The 25,160-nt window shown below is 33.3% G+C and overlaps 1 protein-coding gene across 2 annotated transcripts; it reads left to right on the top strand.

The window, feature by feature from the left end:
• Positions 1-4,706: 4,706 nt before the first annotated feature.
• On the top strand, positions 4,707-24,430 carry LOC123681138 (GATA zinc finger domain-containing protein 14-like). 2 transcript variants are annotated; one of them, XM_045619359.1, is made up of 5 exons: positions 4,707-4,859; positions 12,348-12,529; positions 18,017-18,161; positions 22,371-23,432; positions 23,469-24,430. In XM_045619359.1, the coding sequence occupies exons 1-5, from the start codon at positions 4,829-4,831 to the stop codon at positions 24,242-24,244; spliced, it is 2,196 nt and encodes a 731-aa protein (XP_045475315.1). In that variant the 5' UTR covers positions 4,707-4,828; the 3' UTR covers positions 24,245-24,430. The 2 variants fall into 2 exon arrangements, with proteins under 2 accessions (XP_045475315.1, XP_045475314.1); XM_045619358.1 differs by having other exon boundaries at positions 4,708-4,859; positions 22,371-24,430.
• Positions 24,431-25,160: the final 730 nt, after the last annotated feature.

Genomic DNA, 25,160 nt, shown 5'->3' with positions numbered 1-25,160 from the left:
AAGGCAATTCGAACACTCATGCATTCGAAAATTTGCTCCTTCGTCGCTCGTTCTCATAATTCTATTGTCCGAATGCCATTTGCAGAAAAATTTCATGTTTCATCAAGAGAAAAGCATATTTTGTGGCAATATTGATATTCAAACCTACAGAGTCGGTAGAAAAATAACACTTAGTTTTAATAATAAAATTTAAGGACTACATATCTTCCTCAAGAATTGTTTGTCCTTGTTTCGTAGATATTTTATACCTCTATTAATTTGATTCAATACAATTTCAAAAATTATTATATTTCTCATGATGCGTAATAATCCTTATGTAATTCAATATAAAATCAAAATAAGCCTACTACCAATTTTCACAATCGTTATTAATTCAACATAATCCATTATTTTCCTGCTGTACTTAGAATTTCCAGAATTCTAAGAAGAATTGAGAGAAATTGGAAATTCGGTAATGAAGTTTAGATATGAGTATGTTTAAAAACTGGAATATCTGTAAATATTTTTTTCGGCAACCGTCCGGGAAGTGCTCACTTCCCGGACGCTTTTTCTCTGAGAAAGTAGCATTTCCCGGCCTAGTCCGGAAAGTACGTACTTCCCGGACTAGGCCGGAAAAGAATCATAGAATCCATAGCAACCGAGATAACGGCTGACAGTTCATATGAAATTAGTTGTCAAAAATTTGCATGTTTTTTGATCGCAATCGCAATAAAATATGGAAAGCAGCAGCGATAGTGTTATTTTACATGGTTGCCGAAAAAATATTGTACGCAACACGCCCGAAAATGGTTTTTTTGGATTCACAGACTTCCAGGACTCGCTTACGCTCGTCCTGGAATTTTGTCTATTCGTCCAAAAAAACCCTATTTTCCGGACTTGTTACGTAAATTACTATAGAACAGCATAATTTTTACTTTTCAAACTTTCGCTCTTAACCTATCGTTGAGAGCTCTTACACAAGAGTCCCTACTGAATTCCTTCCTTCTTCTTTTTTCCGTAGACAACGATAAATTCGGTGAATCCTCCATTCTAAAAATAGCAAGCAGGTCTCCACTCGCACCACATCCTGCAGTTTACGAAAGCGATGTCCACTTAAAGGATAAACGCAGGATAAATGCCAGCGATAAATAAGAATGGAGTCATTTACCTCCATATTTGTTGTTATTTTTTTCTCGAAACATAAACCGTGAGCTCATCTCTTGGACATCTGAAAGAAACCAGTTTTTTTGCGGTGTTATAAAAATAAATTATCACCTCGATACAAATTCAAATGTAGGTAGGTACCTTCTTGATTACTATGAAGTTTCACATCAATTGCATTGAACATATAAAAGTGACGACAGATGCAATGATTACCTCATTCTTCAATTCGAAGCGGTCATCTTAACATTGATTGTTGGCTAAATGTGTTGGGGAAACAGGTCTAGCAAATTGTATTATTAGATGGAGACTTTCTTCAAAGGCTTTCGGCATGTTATGCAAAATACACTTTTACCTAATTGGTTTTAATGTCTGTTGATTATATGTATTGAAGCGTTTTATTATTATTGAAAAGTTATCTCTTAGATCTTCGAAGCATTCTTCACCTTAAGGGGATTTGCTGATATTGCACCTTTACTTCAACCCTATTATTTTAATGATATTGTAATAATAATAAAATGAAAATTGAAATGAAATCAGTCATTCTATGAATGTACTTTATACAGTATGGTGCAATTGTATGAAATAAATTAATTTTCTCCCAAAAAAACAAATTTTGTGAATAAAAAAAGTTGAACCATTTTATCTACCCTTGCTGTTAAACTGTTACTTCAGGCGAATGCTTGCCGAAACGTCGAAAACAACCAACCGCACATATGATGGAAACAGCCCAAATAACTATCTAACATATAGTCCATCATCAATATCAAGACAACAAATATTTCTACATTAGCTATAGAAAAAACAGTATTTTTCTGTGTATTCATGGCCGCAGACCAAAAAGTAATGAAATGAAATATTTTGCAGTGTAGTTGGAATTTGTGAGACGACATTTTTTGACCCAAAAAATATTTTTTTTCCCTTTCGACACATCAATGTTTCCACACTTTATTTTAATAAATATTAATAATTTGATAGACTTGCAAGATAACTCAATGACCAATTAAAAACATTACCCAAGCACAATGCAAACTCAAAATTAATTTGCAGATAAAAGTTCATAACCTTGCATTTCAATCCCATTAAAAATTTTCACACGAATTTCTTGTTGTATTTCGTCAATCAATCTGCCTCAGTTTTAATTACCGCAGCCAACTTATCCCTTCATCTAATTGATGGTTCCGATTAATCTGTTTCAAGGTAATAAAAAGCAACAGTGAAGAAACGAAGATTCGTTTGTTCAAGATCTAATCTCCGAACGGTATCAATTATTGGTTCTAAGGTATTTAGCCCAGAATGGCGGATGATGTAAGTACTCCATGCCATTGTCTCAATTCCCAAGCGTGTGACTTTAAGATTCTCACCGATCGGCGAATAAACGAAGTATGTATGTTATTGAAGTACACAAAGCTTGGTTTATGCAACGAATAGGAGATTTATTGGGTTGAATCGGTTATGAACACTTTCTTGAGTTCATTCCGCAAAACAAAATGGTATCATAATAGAGACTGGGTGCTTTCGATTTTCGTCTTGATTTTCGTGGACTGCACACGATGAACCGAATCCAAAGCGAGGAAAAACACAAAAATCAGCTGGCAAGATTATGGCAAAAGTATTCTGGGATACGCAAAGTACAATATTCATTAATTACCTCCAAAAGGGCCAGATTATTATATAGCTTTATTAGATCGTTTAAAAGATTAAATCGTTAAAAAACGGCCCTATTTGAAGAAAAAAAGGTGCTATTCCATCAAGACAATGCGCCGTGTCACAAATCAAATGAAACAATGGCAAAATTGCATGAATTGGGCTTCGAATTGCTTCTACATCCACAGTATTCGCCAGATCTGGCCCCTACGAATTTTTACTGTTCTCAGACCTCAAAGGAATGCTCGCTGGAAAGAAAATCAGCGCCAATGAAGAGGTAATCGCCAAAACTGAGGCCTATTTTGAAGCGAAAGACAAATCGTACTACAAAAATTGTATCGAAAAGTTGAAAGATCGCTAATATTGCTGTATCGCCAACTATGTTGAATAATAAAATCGAATTTTGCCAAAAAAATGGTTTTACTATGGTAGACCGGGGACTTTTAAATTGGCCTGTTATTGTGTAGATGGCGAGGTAGATGGCGTTATCAGAACTCGAACAGGAAATTCGAGCAGAAAATCGAAGGAAAAACCTAATATTCTAGTGACAACAAATCCGAACAAGTTGCATAAATATTAAAAAATTCAAGCAGAATATTGAAAAAAATCAATAAAGCACTGACAATTCGTGAACTTTTGAACGCTCATTCATTCATGCTCCAAATGCACCCTTGGATATACGATATGGCGCATCAATGAGCGAGCATTCAAAGACTTCGGATTTCAGTGCTTTCTTAATTTTTTCGATGTTCTGCTTGAATTTTTTGAGGTTTCGACCAAGGCGGTAAATTATTAAATGAATTATTTTGAAAAGGTTTGGTAATAATGTCGGAGAAAAAAAAATGAGATTTTTGTTGGTTGCCAAGTAATTGATTAATATTTTGCCTTTTCTGATGAAAAAAATTCCTAAAGATTCCTAAGCAGGGTTTTTGTGCGCCCTTCAATTGAAAATGAAATTTTCACAATCTTCTTGAAATTTGGAAGTACCTAACATTCGACTGGTTATTTTATAGATATTTTTGGAAATGAGTTTTTTGGCGTTGACTGCTGAGGTCATTAGCCATATTACATATATCAATTGAATTTAAATCTAGTCGAATATGTTGTTATGCATGTTCTTTGAAATTTACTTTGTTTTTCTTTGGTTCGTACCTACCGAGATTTTGTTATAATATTTTCAAGTTAGATCTATACTCAAAATTTGACTCGGCTTGATCCATTTTCATCATTTTGATTTCAATATTTTGCTTGAATTATCTATGGTTCTGACGATACAATTCATTGAAATTGTTGTCATAAAACAACAATTTACAACAATCTACACGCAACATTTCAACGCCGTCGGATATGTTACTAAGGAAATACTGATTTTATTTTTCTATATTCTGCTCAAATTATCAACATGAATTAGTTCAAATAGTCTTCATCTGAATACAAATTTTCAACTCGGTCGCAACTATTTTTATTTTTACATATATTATATACAATGTAACGAAATATTGAAATGTAAAATGTTCCAAAGTTCAAGGTTTCAAATAAATGAGTTGAATACCTTCAGAACGTATCGAGGACTACTTGAAATATTGGTTATCCATATTTATTATTCTTGGATACATTTAAAAAAAATGCATTGCCCAATTCATTAGCCATATATTTATAGATTTATTTATATTATTTATTTTATTTGGTTTTTGGATTTCCTGCCAACAAATTTTTCCTAACGAAGAATAAATTGATATTTTTCCAAAACTATGTTTTAATCCACTACAAAATTTCAATTATCTTCCACTATATATTGTTTATATAATATTGGTGTATTATTTCGACCTTCATAACAGAAAGCTCTTCTATCGGATTTCCAGAAGAGTACTTATAAACGCGGTGAAAATTGTAATGAGATCCTTGCGATGAACTGAAGAAGACGACCCCTCCACGATATTTGCCTAGCCCCCCTTGCTGGAGGACATCTTCATCCTTTCACTGTGATCATCTTTGTAAGCGCTTCTTCTCTGTCTTCAGTCAGTAATTGACCTGCCACAAGATGAGGGGTGTTAGTGTTTTGTTTATATTAGGTGAGTATCTCGGATACCAAAACTGTGGATTACTATTGTGAATTTTTGGAAACGAAGTGGGAAGTGGTGAGAAATTTAAAGGCACAATTATAAGTTTTTATCTGAGAAATTGACTCGATTTAATTTTTCGAATGAATTTTTTGTAAACTTTTTCAATTGAGGAAAAAGTGAAAAGATCATTATTTTTTTTTTTCGCCAAAAATTTTTTTGGAAAATAATATAATTATAAATATTTCCCTCGTCTGAACAAATAACAATGGTTTTACTCTAAAAGCATTTTTCTTTTAATTTTTAACTGCTAGGCAGGTATTGGCAAATACCTTAAATTATTTTGTATTTTTGGAATAATTTTAAGGATTCAATCTTCAATTCTAATTAAATTCATAAGAATTCAAATTTGTTGATTCGTGAGAGATTTAATACAATCTTGTAACCTTTTCATTCAATTTTAGATTTTTTAGTGGTAGATACTGCAATATTTTTTCATTTCTTTCTTTTTTTTGAGATCTGTGCAGCATATTTTTGTAACGACTATAACGTAAAATAATTTTTCAAAAAAATCACAAATTGATCGATGAAAAACAAATCACTACTATTCCACCTTAAATCATTGTATCGTTTTAAAAGAAAGTCCCTTCCGAAGTAATAGGTTTATACCAAAAAAAAATTAGTGGACCAAAATATTTTGAACGCAATATTTACCTTTAACTTCTTCGTTTTATTCAACGATTACTAGAATATGGCTATTTGAGTTTCGTGAAGATAAAGAAGTTGACAGGTGCCAAATCAGTGGAACATGATGGCTATCCGATGGGAATTGTTAAATTTTGCCACTTATGTTACGTTATCGTGGTGTAAAATTCAGTACGTTTTCCACAATTCTGGTCATTTGTAACATTTTCTTTGCTTCAGCGCACAAAATTTTACAATTAACAATGCAAAAATTAAGAAAGAGTCTCTGTTTGATATCTTATTCGTTGTGGAAATGGCAAAAAAAACACTTGAGGGAAAAGTCAAAATGGAGTTATGTTGAAGTCGTGTGCACTGAGGAATGTGATCCAAGATTATTTTTTAACTCGTGTTAATTCTTCCATTGTTTTATTTCTGTTGCACCGCACATTGAATTTACTACTGCTAGATTGAACCAATCCCTCAAAATAGACGTATTATTTGCCGCTCAAAATATAACTCTACCTTTATAACCTATAATATATTTTTGTTATGTCAGTCCTACATATAGAAAGTTCAAGTTCTAAATATTTTAGAGCCGGTATTATGAAGGATAACCGACGGTTCAACCGTTACGTCAACTACCAAATTCCCCACTAGGAATACGGAATTTGGTAGTTGACGCTCGGTTCAACCGTCGGTTATCCTCTATAATATGAATACCGCTCCTGAAGGGTGTCTTTCGTTTCCATCCTTAATTATATCGTGATCATTGTTCCTACAGAAATACTAACAAGCGCTCGAAAATCGCTAGAACTGTACAGTGTTGTTAGTTATAATCGGGCAATTAGTAATCTTGCACTGCTCGGTGCACACAGAATCAAATTAATCCCAGAATAATATTCAACCTGGTATTACTTAACCCTCCGGTATTAGGAAGCAAGTTTACAAACTAATTGACAGATGACGTTCAAAGTACGCATGATTATAGAGGACCCCTGTACTAACTTAGCAACAGAAAACAAACACTCTAAGCAGGCCATTTGAACGTTCTTGAAGGAATTTTTGCTATCATATGAAAATCGATGTGACGTTATTTGCTCCATTTTCATTTCTTTTGTTTTGGATAAATTTCATCCAAATATTGAATATTGCAAAGTGCCCTCCGATTTGCTTAAATAGTTTTTTTTCATTTCCTCAAGAATTAAATACGACATTCTCTTATTACCCAATAGTACAACGCTGCCAGCTCTACAAGATGGAGAAGCAGTGGAATCTTTCCTGCTACTTCGAAATTAGTCATAATATTCCTAATTGACACTCGTATATTCTAACCAATTAAACCATTCAAAATCATCGCATATTCAATAATGGGACATGACCCAGATCCCCCACAATTTTTTTTTTACCATACGAGAATTCTTCTCACATCACACCAAGTTGTCAAGACAATAGCCCAATTACAAAGACGTCACCCTTGACTACTGCAGGTTACTGCATTTACGACCTTTTTGAACAGATCATATCTCTCTCTTTGTTCCATAATTGATATCCCCCTTAATTATACACCTCTAGAGTGCCGAACGTGTAAACATATACGGTAAAACTATATTGGCGACCTGCAAGTTGGAGTTCACCCACGCAATCTAATGATGCAACGATGAATGGACCTAATTGGTGGAGTTACGGTATAATGTGTAACCGCGTTGTTGGATATGAACGAAATTACAAGAGTGCATGGAATTGTATAATCAATATGGGATTATTCATCCTGTTTGTATGTAATTGAGGGACATGGGAAAATAATTTCTGGTAGGAATTTCGAAATAAATTAATTGGAATGGGTACATTCGCATCATCAATTGAACTGAACTAGTGTGTGCGTTATTGAGGGTATATTCGTGATCTTATTAATCCATGTGGATGATTGATCGTTTTGAATTTCGAAACGTTAGCCATACGAGGTGTGATAGAAAGTATAAAACTATCAAATTAACGTATTATGACTGCTATTAACAGGCCAATTGAAAAGTCGCAGGTCTACCAAAGTAAAACACATTTTTTTGGCAAAATTCGATTTTATTATTCAGCATAGTTGCCTTCGAGGGCGATACAGCGATTATAGCGATCTTCCAACTTTTCGATACCATTTTTGTTGTACGATTTGTCTTTCGCTTCAAAATAGGCCTCAGTTTCAGCTATTACTTCTTCATTGGCGCTAAATATCTTTCAGCGAGAATTCTTTTGAGGCCTGAGAACAGGAAAAAGTCGCTAGGGGCCAGATCTGGCAAATACGGTGCATGCAGAAGCAATTCGAAGCCCAAGTCATGCAATTTTGCCATTGTTTTCATTGATTTGTGACACGGTGCATTGTCTTGATGAAACATCACTTTTTTTTCTTTAAAGGGGTCCGTTTTTCAACAGTTTCATCCTTTAAACGATCCAATAACGCTATATTAAAATCGCTGTTGATGGTCTGGCCCTTTTGAAGGTAATCAATGAATATTATACCTTGCGCCTCTAAGAATACTGATTCCATAACCTTGCCATCTGACTGTTGTGTTTTTCCTCGCTTTGGACTCGGTTCATCGAGTGTAGTCCACTCTGCTGACTGGACTTCTGAGTGAAATGATGGAGCCATGTTTCATTCATAATCACATATCGACGCGAAAATTCAGATTTATTGCACTTAAACAACTTCAAACACTGCTCAGAATCATTAACACGTTGTTGATTTTGATCGATTGGAAGCTTGCGCGGCACCCATTTTGCACACAGCTTTCTCATGTACAAATATTCGTGAATGATATGATGTACACATTCTGATGATATCTTCACGATGTCTGCTATCTTGATCAACTTCACTTTACGGTCATTCAAAATTATTTTGTGAACTTTTTGATTGTTTAGTCGTTGACAGCCTATTTTGGGCGTCCACTGCGTTCGTCATCTTCGGTGCTCATTTCACCACGTTTAAACTTAGAGTACCAATCAATGATGGTTGATTTTCCTGGTGCAGACCCCGGAAACTCTTCATCAAGCCTATATTTTGCTTCAACTGTATTTTTTCTCTTCAAAAGGCAATATTTTATCAGCACACGAAATTATTTTTTTCCATCTTCTTTCAAACAACAAAAGTAGCTACACTCACAACGCAATATCCCACAAACTAATGGTGGGACTGCTCTCAAATTTTGACAAGTTTGAAGGTTTGTACTAACTAAAAATCATATGGATTCAATACTAGCACCGTGAGCTGTGCATCAGACCGGAGTCTTTTCAATTGGCCTAATAAAATATTTTCACTTTCTTATATATAAATATATAATAATGAAAAATCTTTCTTGAGGTTTTTTATATAGTCCTTGTAAAAAAGAAGAAGCTACTTGTTAATTAATTCCTTTCACTATAAAGAACATAAAACCAAGTCAATGATGTTTAAATACCATGTACCTACCCATTTCAAGCATAAAACAACATTTCTGTTTTGTCTTGAAATCTTGCCAAGGACAAATTTTGACAATCAACTAACTAGTTAACACCCCGTAAAATCGAATTTTTGAAAAGATCTATACAAGGTGAGCAATTTTCATCACAACGCATTACATTCTAAATGATTAAATTCTTAGCACCTTATAGCAGTCGACGCATCACGACTAGAAAAAAAGACAAAGAGCCTCTTCTCACTGTTTCAAAAAAGATCGCCACTTTCCACTCTCAACCGAACAATACAGAACAAGACTACAAATCATTGTAATTACAGCCACTTAGTAGGAAGCGTGTAACACAGAGAACACTGAAACAATCGTCAACGTGAGAATCACTAACTAACTCTGTGTCAACATAAATTATGTACATCGGAACACTACGTATTTTTCAAAACTGAACCTTATAATTAAGATGGATGCAGAATAGAAGGAAGTTTCTCGTTCATTCCAACTGCAATTATAAATTACCAAATTCAATTTGGAAGACTTTATCTATAATGCAGTTGTATTCCTCATTGTTGTGTCAACAATTATAGATGTTAATCTGAATAGGTACACCGGTCACTTGTTAACATTCATTCATGATTATTATTTCAATAGTAACATTTTTTCTATTGTTACGAATGAAGTATTCATGAGACTGTTGAATCATCGAAAGCTGTCGTGCATAAATATCCAAAAAAAAAAACGTTTAAAAGATAACTTATGCAGAATTAATTTTGTTAAAAAAATAAATTGGATAACATTTTCTATAGAATGTCAGTCACATAGGTATACCTGTATAAACTCATTGCCTTACAAAGTTATAACCTAAGATCTATGAAGTACCCAGGGTGTTTCAAAGTAGACGTGAACTTTGGAGGTCGTGTAAGTATGACTCATTTGCTGTCGTTTGAGCCATATTTAGTGATCAAAATTCAACAGTTTACGAAATAATTCATTTTCCCTTAATTCTATTCATATTGACCAGATTTGATTATAATTTTGGATTATTTTCGTGGCCAGCGAGAAGTCCGGATGTAACACCATTAGAACAGACGAAGCAGCGAGAAGATTGAGAGTAAATTTCAGGAGTAACTGAAGCAATAAGAAAAAGGGCACGTGCTTGTATAAGGACTACTACTACTGAAATTTTGAGCTTAATTGCAATAAGAGAATATTCAATTCATTACTTTACTTTCTTTGCTTCTTTCCCCTTTTAAATCAAAATCTGCTGAAACGAAACTAGAGCCTGCATTCGAACGAAAACTTTTTTAGGAAATAAAGAAAGAATTTGGAAAGTTTTCAAAATAATTTAGTCATAAATTATGGAATTCGAAAGTTGCAGACAAATGTATAGTAGAAATTTAATATTTTTTGCTTCATATAGCAACTTTCAAATCATTCTTATTCTTATTCGACATCTAATACAGCATAATTTTGCTCTTTCCATAAAAATCATATCTTTTTCTGATGAACATTATCCAAAAGTGAATCAAACTTGATCAATGTAGAAAAAATTGACAAGAATAAAGTAAAGTGAAGTGAATTTGAAAAAAAAAACACAAGAATCAAATATCTCGATTTTCGGTTATCAATAAATATAGCTCAATTATTGACATCAAATGAGTGATACTAATACCTCCTTCAAGGTTCACGTCTAATTTGGAAACAGCCTGTATAGTTTATGTTACTATACCCGATCATTAGGAAGTCTGACACAACTGCAATAGGCTGTCACTTCTAAGGGTTTCATAAAGAAAACCATATACAACTGTATTATCTTGATGTCCTCATTTACGTTATTATCTATCGAGAATTGCATTCATATATGAAATTGCTTTAAGAGGAGTTTCATGTGATTTAGTTCAGAGGTTTTCTTTAGGGTTATAAGCTACACCCTGGATATCAATTTATGTTTTTGAGCACAATCACGTTGAAGGTGAAAGTTGAAATAACTCGCTAATGAGGGGAATATCGTAATGTTCCCTCAATTTTGTGACCTTTTACGAATAGATAAGCTGACAATGATGTGATAGATGGTATAACTCGTGAGAATAGCGAGATAGAGGAGAAATATTACGTAGCTGAATCAAACCGGCAGCTTTCTCCTAGGTAATGAATATTGATTGTCCTTTTTCATTCGATCGTTCCATTAATTCAAACTGATGTTTTGTGTAGCAAAAAATAATCTATTAGGGAATTAAATATGGATAAATTTGAGTAATTCATTAACGTCGAGTTTGAGGAAGGTCTGGCTAATGCAGCCTCGAACAAAGAGATCATAAAATGATGTAAGAAGTTCGCATTGCTTTCTCGAAGTTCATTATTAGCAGAATACTGCGATTTTGTCACAGCTATAAAATGGAAAAATTTCAAGTTATGACACTTCGTTGAGGGTCATTGGTTATTGCTAGAAAAATAACAAAGATAAAATTGAGAAGTTCAAGCTGAAACCAGACTAGGAGGAGAGCATTTGGAAAGATTTACATTAATGAAATGAAGTAGTGCTACCTCTATCTCTGTTATTTTCGGAATGATAAAGTTTTGAATCAGAACTCGGATAGAAGGAATGCAAGTTTAAATCCAGCAGGCTATCATTAAAAATGAGATCTATTAAAATTGGCTATAATGTAAAATTTGCACACATTGTTTTCAAACGTTACTTTATGGTTTGACGATATCGCTGGTTTCAGTGTTATGTTGTGTCTTGACAAAAACTAAACATATGAAAGTATTTCATATAACTTTTTCAATAAATCGTGAATATATACATATTTCTGAAACCATGTTGAAATTGTGTTGTGAATAAAAAATCGATGAATGGGAAGCCACTGAAGTGTTTCCTACAAATATGGATCATAAAACATTCAGATTTATGGAAGTATTCAGGATGGAACCGGAAATGTAACAAATCGACGTAATATCGAGTTTTTAAAGTTGTTATCGAAGCATAATATTTGCATGGAGTTGAGACGATTATAAATAGATAATGTAGTTCATAGAAAACAACTTTCGCTTACCTATATGCTTTGTTGCAATTGCTTATCGGTGAATTGTACAAGTCTTCTTCGATTCAAATGATCTTTACCATTTTCAATGTTCGCGAATTTCATTTTGAGTCATTCAACTTGATTTCTCAAGTTTCAAATTTTTATTGATATCATAAGTGGTAGTGATAATAATGATTGAAAAAAATCAATGAAGAAAATCTAAACACATACTCAAAAAAATCATAACTTTATGTTGCACAGTTTTCCGGTGATAAACCTTCGTTTAAATTGATAGAGTAGGGAGAAAAAGTACTTCCAGTTAAATTTTGGTTTAAACATGGAAATTTCTTAAATTTCAGGATTATACACAGCATGCGGGTCTGCGCAGTTTCTGAACAACAGGCCTTTCCCTACCTACAGTCTGGAGAACATGCCAGATACAGAATTTTCCTGTAGGGACAAGATCTTGGGAGGTTACTATGCTGATGTGGATGCACAATGCCAGATGTTCCACATTTGCGTTAAAGTCGCTGGTGTAGGGGTAAGATAGCACATTCAACTAACATCTCCCCTTTTTTTGGGCAAAATATAGCAGTAATCATTCAGTATAATAAAAATTGACTACAGTTTACAAAAAAAATCACTCTTTTTCTTCAAATTTCTTTTTAATTTTCACAACATTTAACAAATAGGTTTTATCGTTCTCGAACTGAATAAGTCTCGAACCTGGCGCACAGATCTCACTACCGTAATCTTTAAAAAATCTGTAAAAGATGCGAGTCAAATTTTTAAAGCAAGTAATTGATTGTTTGAATTCCTTACAGCTTTGACATTTTGAAGGTATCAAAACTAGTCGTTATTGAAATGAAGATTGATAGGACAATAAGGACTTTTTCTCCGAATTCAGTTTCAATACTTTTTTGTTATTAATAAATCATATCAATAGACATGAATGATACTTTTGAAGCGATTTATTTTCTCAAATAATTAAGATCAGATGTTCCCATAATGTTTTTTTTATGATAACATGACTTTTCATTTAGAGAATTTTGACGGTGAGCTAATATAGTATATATTATATATACAGGGTGGCCACTTTTTCAATGGGATTGTATTGGTAACTTTCAAACCATAAGAGTTAGAAGGTAGGTCAAATGGAGAAAAAGTTGCATCCATGGAAGCATTATCAAGCAGTTCAAACAAATCGAGATTATCAGGGCCGGTTATTGAGATATCATAAGAAAAGTAAATTCTGTCATTTTGATTTTTCTTTTTTTTCCACTTTATTTAAAATATTATCCAAAAATGTTATCCAGAGAAATTTGGATAAGGGTTAAAATCACCTGAAAATCAACTTTGAATGACATTGTATGATATATCGTTGAATTCAGCGTTAAAAGTTATTTCGAAAAGTGTCATAAAATATACAGGTCCGTATTGAAAAAAACGAGGTTGAGAGCACGAAAGGTTGGATACGAAATCTGATTACGTCAAATTGAGAACAATTTACTGTCGAATAAAAAATTCCTGTAACATTTTGGAATAATATTTGAAATAAAGTGGGAAAAAAAGAAAAATCAAAATGACAGAATTTACTTTTCTTATGATATCTCAAAAACCGGCCCTGATAATCTCGATTTGTTCAAACTGCTTGATAATGCTTCTATGCATGCAACTTTTCTCCATTTGACCGACCTTCTAACTCCTATGGTTTAAAAGTTACCAATACAATCCCATTGAAAAAGTGGCCACCCTATATAATATAATATCTATACTATGGTACTTCCTAAACACTTTTTTCAGAATTTTATTTCCAAACCAATTGAACTTCATTCAAAAGGTGAAAACCATACCTATTTAGAAATTTACGGAATTTATGTTTTGAATATTGTTTTAAACAATCATATCTAACATTAAAACATTTCGGAAAGAATAATGGCAATAAGGAAAACTACATTCGGATCAGATATTTCATTGATGAAAGTTCAATAACTGCAATTTGAATAAAATTCATCACGGACTTGAATGAATCGAAGAGAAATTTCTAATTGAAGTAACCGACTCAAAATTCCATATCAAATTGCTGCAAATCATACGAATCGAGTTTCTTGTGCAACTCCCAAAGAAAAGAAGATTCAAACGGATCACCATCAATATTAGGTACGCACTACATAATTGAACAATTTAGGAAGCTCTCTAAGCGAATCGAATGAATTTTATGTTCATTCCATTATAGCATATAAAAATTCACTATTCTACTGCAAAAAACAGAGGTAATGGAGTTTAGTCACCACACGGAATAATCACGAGCGTTTCAATATTATAAATTGTCATCTTCAGAAACTAAAATTTATACAATGAAATTTGTAAGAATATGAAATTCAATCTCATCTTTGCTTTTAAACAATTACTCTCATTATTCCTTTTATATATGAAATTCAATAGTTCAATAAAACATGATTTTAGTATCGAAACATTTAACTTATTTATTGAATATATACAGATGTATGGATCAAAACTTCTGTTAAACGGTTTGTGGAATGATGCATACCTACTCTTTTCAAACTATCTTCAATAACGCTATTATAATGAATTGATCAACCCAAATATTTTTGTACGCAGATTCGACTGAAATAATAAAAAATATAGAGTTTTGATTAATTTGAGTTGTCCAAGTTCATGATCTTCTTGTGAACACCCTGTACATTTTTGGTTTAAACCGCAAACAGTCTTATAATATGCGGAATCAAAAGAGAAAAAAAATTTCGAAAAAAGCTTTTCTGTCGAAATATTAAAAAAAGTGAGTCCTCATCGCCACCATTTTTTTTATAAGAATCTCATTAAACCATGAACCGTTGATTTTTTACCTAAGGTATGGCATATTGCCAAAATTGTCATCAAAAAAGCTATCTAATGAAGCAATAATAAACTGATGAGTGTGCCATTCGAAATAAGGAAGTGGTAGTCTGTTTCCGGTATAACCTGAAGTTGTAGAGATCTGAAAATATTTTAGGGAGAATTATCATGGTCTCAAACCCCAAAATGCAAATTTTCATCTCAAAATTATGGTTAGTTTTTTGTCTAATAGGCCATCCCTGTATTTAAGACTCCCTTCTGGACAATGATTTTCCCCCCACCTAGCTAAAAAACTTTTCCCACTTATTTAGTTACATCCTGTATATTGCATGCGTTTGTCAATAAGAAAAAAACTTTTTCATTGTCGCTGATGACCCTGAGGATGAATTCAGAATGATATTCAAGAAAAAATCCTATATGATTCATTTTCAACCTTCTAATTTGAATCAACCCAGTTTTCCTGATAAGTCTCTGAAGCATATTCCTCAGATCTCCAGTTTTCGTAACCAGATCAAGATATCCAATAATTATACAACCATATTTCATTCACATCCTGTACATAATTCGCGTCGGTGTTCTTGCATGCGATGAATGGTGGTTAGCATCTCGAAAAGAACTATCTTGATGACATAAAACTGATGATTAGAAGAAGGCGCTCTTGCGAAACTCAACCCATGTCGTGTGTATCTTTTTTTTCCGATTTGAATACGATGCATCACCTCAATTTGCATCCCATTAACATAAATAACGATGCGATATTATATATTTAGAAATTAATAATTCCTCTTCAATTTTTTTATACCATGATAGCTCTTTCGAAAGATGGTAATAGGTGAGATTAAAAGGATGCAAAAAGCGTGAATAACAGGCTTGATTTGGAAATGTCCTTGCTATTGTAAGAAGATTCAACATTTAACTGAAATTAAGTGCTTCTTCCGATTATTTTGGCGATCAGTGGCCATATCGTCCAACGGCCAATTCTTTTGTGGTAATTTTGTATGGGACCTGAATGCTAATGTACCGTGAATGATATCAGGAAATATGAAGAAACTACTATGAATAGTTCGATGAAATGAAATTTCATAAGAAATGAGAGTATCTTTTTTACAGTCCACAATGATGATCTCGATTTTAGAATAAAAAAATTTTGTTAAATCTTATCCACCAAGCAATACAAAATGTTAGGTAGAGATAAAAGAAGGGAAGTACTATCAAGAGCTTCAAGTGCTCGTTCATTCATGTGCCAATTACGCCCTTGGTGACCACATAACTGGATATAGATATATGTAGTCTCCAAAAGCATGATTGGCGAATGAATGAACGAGCGCCAAAAACTCCTGACTTCACATCTATAACCTTTCCTCATTTTTTTTAGATTTCTTCATGATTTTTTTAACATTCTGATGTCGCTATCAGCACGAAATTTCACAAGGTGGTCGAAATTGTTATTCTTAACAAGGTTGTCCAATAAATTCTGCGGTTCGATAAGAAAAACACAATTTTATGACTTTATAAACACTTTATTATTCAGTATTGTCTCCCTGAACGTCAATACACTTGTTCCAACGAGATTCCAATTGATGAATGAAGTCAGAATCTGGAAGGCTTGCAAAATAAGCTTCTACAGCTGAAGGATAAAATTTGTGAAAAAAAATTATTTTCATCAGGACAATGTACCGTACCACAAGAGAAGTTTGACAATGAATTAAATCATTCATGATCATTCATGAATTAAAGTTCGAACTGTTAGAGCATCCACCGTATTCCCCAGATTTGGTCCCTAGCGACTTCAATCCGGTTCCAAAATAAATACAAAAATCATGCGTGGACTTCATCACTTTCCACGCATGATTTTTATTTTTTGTTTTTCAATTAATGGATTTTAGCCATTGTCAAAATGTTCTTGTGATACGGTGCATTGTCCTGATGAAAAAGATTTTTTTTTCACAAATTTTATCCTTCAACTGGTCTAAAAGATCAAATTATATTCAGAATTTATTGTTTCACCAGTTTACAAATTCTCCATGAAAAAAATTTCTTTCACATTCCAAAAAAACTGATACTAACACCTTCCAGAAATAAATTTCAATCCTGCGAGATAATTGATTTTTTTCCATCATAAAAAAATACTGTGTCACGTCGATACTAAATGGATTGTAAACAAAGAATGAATTGGCAGATTGAAATGAAACTTAACACCAACATAACAAAAAAAAATAGGCTAGTCGCAAAGTCCTCTCTATCGAACCGCAAAACTTATTGCACAACCCATCTACATACACGCCGAATTGCTATTTGGACGGATATGTTAACAATGAAAATTTTTGTTTCAATATTCTGCTTGAATTTTATATGATTTTTATGACACTATCAACACGAAATTTTGCACTAAGATTCGCTAACATGCTATCAGCAGCTCTGGATTTTTTTTAAATATTCATCAATTCTTTTCAATGCGTGGAAAATAGCATGTTTGATTAGGAAAAAGTACTTTTTGTGACTCGTCTAACATTGTCCAACATCCAATCTCACCACAAAGAGAAACACTCCCACTGCTGATAATAAACACAATACTATTTTACATGGTTCGATTTTGGATTTCATAACGTTAATAAGGTACACAAAATTTGGTTATTGCTTCAGAATAAATCTATGCTGGAAGAAATTTTTTTTCGATCTCCGAATTCTATGGTTTTATATTTTTATGTCGGTCTGTGTGTCCGTAAATCCTTGTAATAGCCTTAACTTCTTTATTAAGATTTACATTGCGATAGTCTGATTGTGATTCAAATATGATATGGGGAATTAGGGTTGAGCCAAAGTGCTCAAATAAGTGCTTTCAGCGGTCGAGATGAATCAGCAGGGCTGCCGCCAGACATTTTAGCGCTTTACATAATTTATTGCATTTTCTTCAAAGGAGCCTCTGTTTTCCTTCTCAGACATCTTTTCAATTTCATTTGAAATCGTATTTTTAACTTAAAATCACCTTGTCAAATTCCTTGAGTTATTAAAGTTTGTTTTATTAACAGACTTTGCGCCCTTACAATTTGACGCCCCGGCAAAATGTCCGGTGTGCCGCTTCTGGCGGCGGCCCTATGAATCAGAAAGCATTGTGTAACATCCGTTCGAAAAGTTTTTTGTTGTTGTTATTATCTCTTGTTTTTTTTTGCAGGTACAAGATTTCCGCTTCTTATGTCCCAATGGAACAGCATTTGATCAAGATCATCAAATCTGTGCAGAATGGGAAGATGTAGATTGTGATGCTTCTACCCTTTACTATTCCAGCGACAACTTTGATCTTTACAGACTAGGTTCAGGTGAGTGTCTAAAATACATATTATTCGTGGTTATTTCTAACTAATTCCTAACGGAAATGAAGCAATTTTCACGAAAAAAGGTAGAATACAATCAAAGAGTAAGAAATTCATGGATTCGATAAGAAAATTAAGTAATGTGCAGTAGAGTTATAAACTATTTTTTCTACCGGAGATATCATTCCTCAATAGTAACTTATATACCTATGTCTAAAAAATTTCGGCATAAAGTTCTTCATACTATTTCAAAAAGAAAACATGATTTTGCGGTTATTTTTCGGATCAGGTTCATTAAAAAATCAAAAAACAACAAAATTTTCATTTCAAATTGAATCTGAAGGTCCATGATCTTCTACAGTATGTACGCAGTAATCTTGGTACATAATATTGTATCAAGCATAGGACCATTCGAATATTAATTATTCGAATTTATCATTTGTTACTCGTTTTCGGCATCAGACTCTATTAAATACTTTTCTAGACAAATAACCCTAAAAATTTCAATTGTCCGAGCCTGCAGTAAATTTGTGAGTTGTCGTTTTTCGGCACAATAGGTGGGCAACTTTGACTGCCCACAGCTATCGCCTTATCTTATCCCCCATAAGACCTAGAAATTCCACATGGTTTCCTTCAATTTCGGAATAACTCAGAGTAAAGTACTACTCCCCCAAAGAAAGTGACGAATTGTGTACATCTCGCCAACTATGTAATTGCATATTTTAAGCACTGTGTAAAGTAAAATTATGCGATTTACTTTACCCTAAACAGAAAGCACGATCAAAAACTATTAAGGTAGCATCTGTGAAGTAAATCGCACGGCGAATAACCAATAAGATAAAACCTTAGGTAGTTGCCACGGAAACGAATTAATGACAGCCCGCTTAGCCAATAATCTTTTGACGTTTCGAAATTGTGTCGCGATTTGCCACCAGTTTTTGGATTTGCCCGTGTTTTCATGGAAATGATTGCGGTCGTAGAAAAAGTATAATAAACAACTCGAGTTGTAGGTAAGACACTCCTTGAATTACTTTTTCTAGTCATGCGTAATATGCTCCTTAGAACTTTTGTTTTGTATGAAACCCACCATAGATTTTTCACTTTTGGGAAAATTTAGTCATGGGAAACCTTCCTGACATTCTTCTCTTGCAGTACCTTATAATAGTTCTCTTCGAAAAATATTGATTTTTGAACTATTTAAGCATCTACCCAACTGAATTATCGACACTTCAATTATTATTAACATTTTCGTCATACGTAATTGATTTCATTGGAAAATACTTTCACAGCCTTAAAAAATAGGCGACTCATTTATATCTGTAGTAAATTCCATTTTCCTTAATGTACCTACATCCGTTTTTAATCATAAAGTAATACTAACTATGCAGAACTTCTTAATGAGTTTCACATCAAATGGAGTACATTATGATTATTTAATTATCTAATTCATCTAACTACTCACCAGAGTAGGAAATATTTTCCGCAACATTCCAACATTATATCATTATCCAGTAAGGAACCGGTGACCTCTAGCGCCCAGATTCTGATCTCAAGAGATGTACCATTTCGAGTGATTCAGCTTTCACTTTCAACAGACTCATCTCATCTTTTTCTCTCAAGTTGAATATTACACATTCACGATTCACTGTTTTCGTCATTATGATTCCCATAGTTGTCTTTAGCCAACAAGTGTTACATACTCCACAGTCATAGTGAATTATGTCCTTAGAGATTACTCAGTGTTGGTTTCAAAATCCCTCATTTGACTCTCTGTTTACCACAAGTGCGAAAGTGCTTCTATAAATGTTACCTAATAGTTTTATTGTTGATTTATTCCATTTAGGGAATATCGAATATTTCGCAATAAGTCGACAATAATATGTTCGCATGTGGTTTTATTACAGATTTCTCACATGGAAAGGTTAAATGGTTTGAATTTATTTCAAATATTCATAACACTATACTATCAAATATCTTCAACACGTATTCATATTTCGCACATTGCAAACTGAAATGATAAACAGCAAAAAAGTTAAAATTTCCTGTTGTGGTTAAGTTTTCAAAATACAGGGTGTTGCTCTAGTTCAGCACGAAACTTCAGAGGATGATTCGTTAGATCGTTTCAGAAATATTTCTTAGAAAATTGAACATACGCCCGGTGTTGTATGTAACTGCTACTGACTTTTTTGAAGCCCGTTAAATTTTAGATTATGGGCAACTGAAAATTCAACTTTTTGAACTCCTGTGATTTCTTCGTATCAAGCTCAATTTTCAGGTAAAAGTTAAATTCACTTCAACTTGTTCTAAAAACTATCCATGGACAACATGAAAAAGCCAAAAGTCAATAATAAACAATAAACCCCCTATTAGCTACTTGGAATAACTATACCCAATTTCAACCAAATTGTTATAGGAATATTAATGATATTTTATGTATTTTTTAAACTCAAACGCCCTGTACCTATCTCAGAAACGAAACGACTCTGGATGAATGTTCACAGGAACTTTTTTTAAAACGACCTAAAGAATTATCATTTGAAGGTTTGTATTGTAATTAAGAAACACCCTGTATATGCTCCCAAAGTTCCCTTCTCTTCATGACGAACGGATTATGCATGCATGTATCTTCATGCATCTTTTTATATCGATGAAAAATATGAAACTCATTTCTAAATTTCAGTTACATCGAATAAATATTTTTTTCAATTATTGAGAAAACAAAATTTCGTGTGGTTGTAAGTCACACATAAATTCACAAATACGATGGTTGTCCAAACGTACAGCATTTTTTCCTATAATTCTTCATCAGAGAATAACTTGCATCTGATTTAGGCAAAATAACAGCTCGCTGTTCTCCTGGAACAAGCGCCAAAAAATATTGTGAAATTGATCGAAATTAATCAAACACCAAATAAAGATGAAAATCGTTAGTCTAATGACTCTAATGAGTGCTTCAATGCCTTCAATAAATATGTTTTGGAGTTTTATACAATATTATCTAACTTTATTACCATAATAACATGGTCGTAAATGTTAATGTGTCATGCATAATAATCATACATAATGATTTATAAGCTATTCGTTCATAACGTTTTAGTGATCCTTTGAGTAATTTGGTGGAGAGTTATGTATCGGGTGTCCCCAATTCATTGTCTAGGAAGGAGACCTCAGAATCCCTTTGAGCTAGAAAAAAATAAATGACACATTTTCGGGGCTCAATTTTTGAGAGAATTAATTTGGTGAAAACCGCAACCTCATATAGGTTCAAGGTTCAACTGGTTTCAAGCTATGAGAGAAAATTGGAAAATGGCGTGAAATGAAAAGTTTTCATAACTTCTTCATCAGGTATTTGGTGCTATTGAATGAAATAAAGACATCCTACAGGCACTTTTTCTAGTAGAATCCATTGGTCTAATAATTCATTTTTTATTGCCATTAGTTTGGTTTTGAAGTTATAATACAAACTTTTTTAAATGTAAACCATAAAAATTTCTATAACGAATAAAATCGTATTTTTCATTCCCACATAATATATAAATTTCTAATAGAAAGTGCATATCTATAATAATCTGTGAACTTCAGATAATTAATATATTTGGTGCCACCAAGGTTTTCGGATTTGACATCGTTAGATTTTTTAACATTTTTAAATTGATAAATGTGATCGAAGGAAAAAATCTAATGATGTTAAATCGTGAGAACTTGGTGGTTACCGAATATTTCAATCATCTGAAGTTCAAAGACTGATATAGACAAGCACTTGGTTGATTTGCCATGTGAAACTGATACTTTTGATGATTTTTATAGTTATTTTAGAAATTTATATATCAAAAGTTTGTATTAAAACTTCAACACTAAAGGCAATGAAAAATAAATTGATACAGCAATGGATTCTACCAAAAAAAGTGTCTGTGTGATGTCTTTGTTTCATTTTATTATCACCAATAATGAAGAAGTTATGATAAATTTTTCATTTCACGCCATTTTTTAATTGCCTCTTATAGCTTGAAAACAGTTGAATTTGTGAGGATGCTTTTTTTACCAGACAAATTTTCTTGAAAATCGAGCCTGAAATCGTACCATCAAGGGGATTCTGAGATCCCCCTCACTATAGACAACGAATTTGGCACACCCGATACTTCTTCGCGAATATGACATTATGAATATATGACACGTTCTATTTATGAATCATCTTCAATATTTTTTTTATTTCAGGTTTCGAATCGAAAGCCAAGAAATACGGAGAGGACGAAGAAACATTCGGCTTACAACGTGCTGAAACAGGAGACGTAAGGTTGAACAGAGAACACCAAACGCAACGTGTCAACCAACAAAAGGAAACTACCTACAACAATAACAGAAAAGCGCATCAACAGCAATCTCACCGTCCAAACAATGACCATCAACAGCAATCTCACCGTCAAAACAATGACCAGGATCACGAACGCGATATTTTCAAGGGTTCTAGTAGCTCTAACTTCTTCAACAACAGAAACGGTGGAAAAGAAACCGAGGACGACTACGATGACAACGTGAATGCCAACCAGAATAACGATCAATTCCAGAAGAGAAAACTGAACAGGAAACCAATGAGAAGGCCAGTTAATAACAATCAACAACAAGACACAACCTCCGCTCCGGTCCCAACACCTAAGAGAATCAAACAAACTCAACCAAGGCTCGAAGAGAACCAAACAAACAGACCTCAGAAACCAACAGGTTTCATAAACAATTTTGCAGGAAGCAGCTATGTGCCAACAACAACCCCTAGAGGTACAACAACCTTGACCAACGAAAGATACACTGTAGCTGTTAATAATCACAGAAATAGAAATAGCGTACGACACAGAGCCCAAATTCCAGATCGCCAATACAACAGTGCTGATAACTTCAGGCAAAGTCAGAGTACCAGTGAACCATTAACAGTATCTACTCCAGCACCTTTCAGACAATCTAATCAGTATAACAATCCTCCTTCAAGACAATCGAACCAATACAATAACAACTACAACAATCAACAAAACTACCCAACTACACCAGCATTCAATAAACAAACCACCCAGAACTATCCAAGAGCTAATAACAACCAGCAAAACGATGAATATAATGACGAAGATTTCGATATTAAAAAGTCTACAAAAGTGACCGAAAATTATCCACAGAAAACCAATTTTGAAGTCAAGAAATCGCCTGCTCCTTTCCAAAATCAAAATGACAACTATCCCACAACTTTCTCACCCAAGAAACAATACTATCAAACCACAACCAAGAAAGTTGAAAATTATCCGACTACATTTTCACCAAAAGCCAATCAAGGTTACAACACAATTTCCCAAGTAACCACCCAATACAATACCAACAATCAAAACACCCAAAATCAGAAGCAGCAACAGAGCAATTATCAAAACAACCAGCAACAGCAATTCAACACCCAAAAACCCCAACCATTTAGTAGTCAGAAACCAAACAACCAAAATACACAACAACCTCAACCTTTCTCGAACCAAAAATCCAATAATTACAACCAGTTCAACTCTCAGAAAACAAACTACAACCAACAAAGCACACCTAAGACAACACCATATACTCAGTACACTCCAACTATTCCAAAAATTACCTCAACTACACCTATAAGTAGGTCCAATAGATTTGATGAAACCCAGTATGATGATGGTTCTTACAACGGAAAATACGATTATGATGACAGACGTGACGATGAATTCTTGAAGACAGCACATAGTCAAAACATTGCAAAGAGCAGGAACGACTTGGCGCAATCACACAGAGCTCAAGAGCAGAGTAAACAAGCGAAGAGCAAAGGCCAATATGAGTCCCCACGACCCTTCTCAGTTACTCCAAATGCACCAGCCAAACAAGATAACACACGTCCATCTCAACCAATTACACCAAGGTACACACAGCAGCAACCTGTGAACAAACAAAGGAACCAACAACCAGTGTCTTCCACAACACAGGTTCCTAAAAAAACTAAAGATGTCAGCTACGATTATGCCTACTACGATTCGAATGGAAGTGAAGCAGAATATGACATCGACACGGAAATAAAGAAATCCTCTGCGAAAAACTAGAACTGAATGAATGTTAAAAGTTGAATATTGTTGAAAGTCTGTGTTAAACTCTTAATGTTTAAACAATGTTGCCACCAAGAATAAGAAATATTTCCCAAAACAATGGATATTTAAGCCTTAATCTTATATTTAAGATTGTACATACTGTAATATTCTATTCTTATGAGTAAATTACTGTTAAATTTTTCTCGTTCATAGAACATAAATATAATATCCAGAACACACACCTACCTCCTAACCTTCTGAATAACTCTTGAATACTTGCAGTTTTTAGTGTTTATACCTGAAACTCGCTGAAGTGCGTACAGAAATCGAGAAAAATAATTAAGTATACACATAATACATAATATAGCAAATAGCAATATATTTTAATCATGCATATTAGGATATCTATTTGGAATAAAAGTGAATCAAAATCAAAAGAATTGATATACATCAGTTAACAGTTTAAATAATTATTTGATCTAAAAAAAAAATGAAAATAAATAATATAGAAAGAATATGCTGCTAAAATTGAAAGGAGTTGGAGAACAGAACTATCTTATTTATACTGGTGTTTCCTAATTATGTGGCAAAAAAGGAAGTGATTAATACCCATATACATATGTCAAAATATGCTCTTCTTCCATTTATACATAGTCATTCGAAGTAAATTCATTTCAATGCGGTAACATTTGAACGCTTGTATTGATTTTATTGGAAATTTGATCATAGGTGCAACTTTTCACGGCAAATCTTATGAGGATTAGGCTGGTGGTAGTCATTTTGAACACTTTTTGTAATTTATTATATATTTATTTTGGGAAATATCGGTCTCAGGATCTAAAAATCTAACAAGACTTACTCTATTTCTTCACAATGTTTTTTCTATATTTTTTCAATCCAAATTTATTATGTTATTATGTTTATTATGTCA

Source organism: Harmonia axyridis, chromosome 5 (assembly GCF_914767665.1).
Source record: "Harmonia axyridis chromosome 5, icHarAxyr1.1, whole genome shotgun sequence".
In the NCBI taxonomy this organism is placed as follows: domain Eukaryota; kingdom Metazoa; phylum Arthropoda; class Insecta; order Coleoptera; family Coccinellidae; genus Harmonia; species Harmonia axyridis.
The sequence above is the reverse complement of the archived record's forward strand: the minus strand, read 5'-3'. Positions and strand labels throughout refer to the sequence as shown.